At 37.9% G+C, this 1022-nt stretch overlaps 1 protein-coding gene across 1 annotated transcript; it reads right to left on the reverse strand.

Annotated features, from left to right (window-relative positions):
- Nucleotides 1–233: 233 nt before the first annotated feature.
- On the reverse strand, nt 234–626 carry LOC122793752 (cytochrome c oxidase subunit 6C-1-like). Its single transcript, XM_044061952.1, has one exon. The coding sequence runs from the start codon at nt 594–596 to the stop codon at nt 357–359; it is 240 nt and encodes a 79-aa protein (XP_043917887.1). The 5' UTR covers nt 597–626; the 3' UTR covers nt 234–356.
- Nucleotides 627–1022: the final 396 nt, after the last annotated feature.

Here is a 1022-nt window from a genome sequence, read left to right on the forward strand (position 1 = left end):
GTATTTTTGGTGGGAAAAGCAAACTTAGTGTACATATTGCAGTCTTAAAATACTACAATGGAATTGCTCTCCTCCATTAAACAATCATTGTATATTGCACCATACATTTTGTCTTCCTAAACTTTACTGCAGTGCTAATAAATGAGAATGAGTGGCAAATAAATTAAAAAGCACTTCTGCCATACAAACTGACACCACTAGAGAAAGCTATCTTCCGGCTTTTTTTTTTTTTTTCACAGGAGTGGCTCATATTTATTTTAAGTTACACAATTGACATACAGGTTAAGTATAACAAAAGGTCTCTGAAGATTTGAGGGGGGGCAGGACCTCCAGGAATCCAGCAGCATCGCCACCCCTCATTCACCCTTTGGTCTTACACTCTCAAAGACTCCAGCTTCCCTCATGGCTTCAAATTCCTTCATGGCATCAAATCTTTTGTAGTAATCAGCATATTCCTTCTTTCTGGGTTCTGCTACACCAAACTTATATCCAGCTGCTGCTGTAAATGCTAAAGAAAATGCCACTGTGAGATTAAACCGTAGACGTTTGGCAAGGAGACCACGCATCTGAGGTTTAGCCAACATTCCTGCAGACATTATGACAAAACTCGTCTTTTTTTTCAGGAGAAACTTATTATACTCAAAAATAAAGAGCTATTGTATACTAAACTGTAGTACACTCTTATCTTCAGGCTTTTAATATTACTAAACATGCAGAAATGAGAAAAAAGAGAGAGCAAAAATGTTCATGCTGATATGCTATGCCTGAAGTAGTACGTTCACGGCACAAGGATCAATACTCCAAGGTATGCTACTGCCCAGACACATTCAGTAATGTCTCCTTTAATGGCTTCTAAGAAGGGTCTCAAGTTCTTCATTTTTCAGAAACATGTTTGTGGAGGTAAAGCCTCATGATGTTCATTAACTATTGGGCTCTGACTAGAAATATCAAACAATGGCAAATCCATACAGGTGGTCACTTAATATTGTACCATACTGCCAACCTGATATTTTTAAGCTGAT

This window comes from Protopterus annectens, chromosome 2.part0, assembly GCF_019279795.1.
Source record: "Protopterus annectens isolate FY-2018-M chromosome 2.part0, PAN1.0, whole genome shotgun sequence".
NCBI lineage: Eukaryota > Metazoa > Chordata > Ceratodontiformes > Protopteridae > Protopterus > Protopterus annectens.

Coding starts and splice junctions, on each gene's coding strand:
- LOC122793752 (XM_044061952.1), bottom strand. CDS start 596: ATGTCTGCAGGAATGTTGGCTAAACCTCAGATGCGTGGTCTCCTTGCC.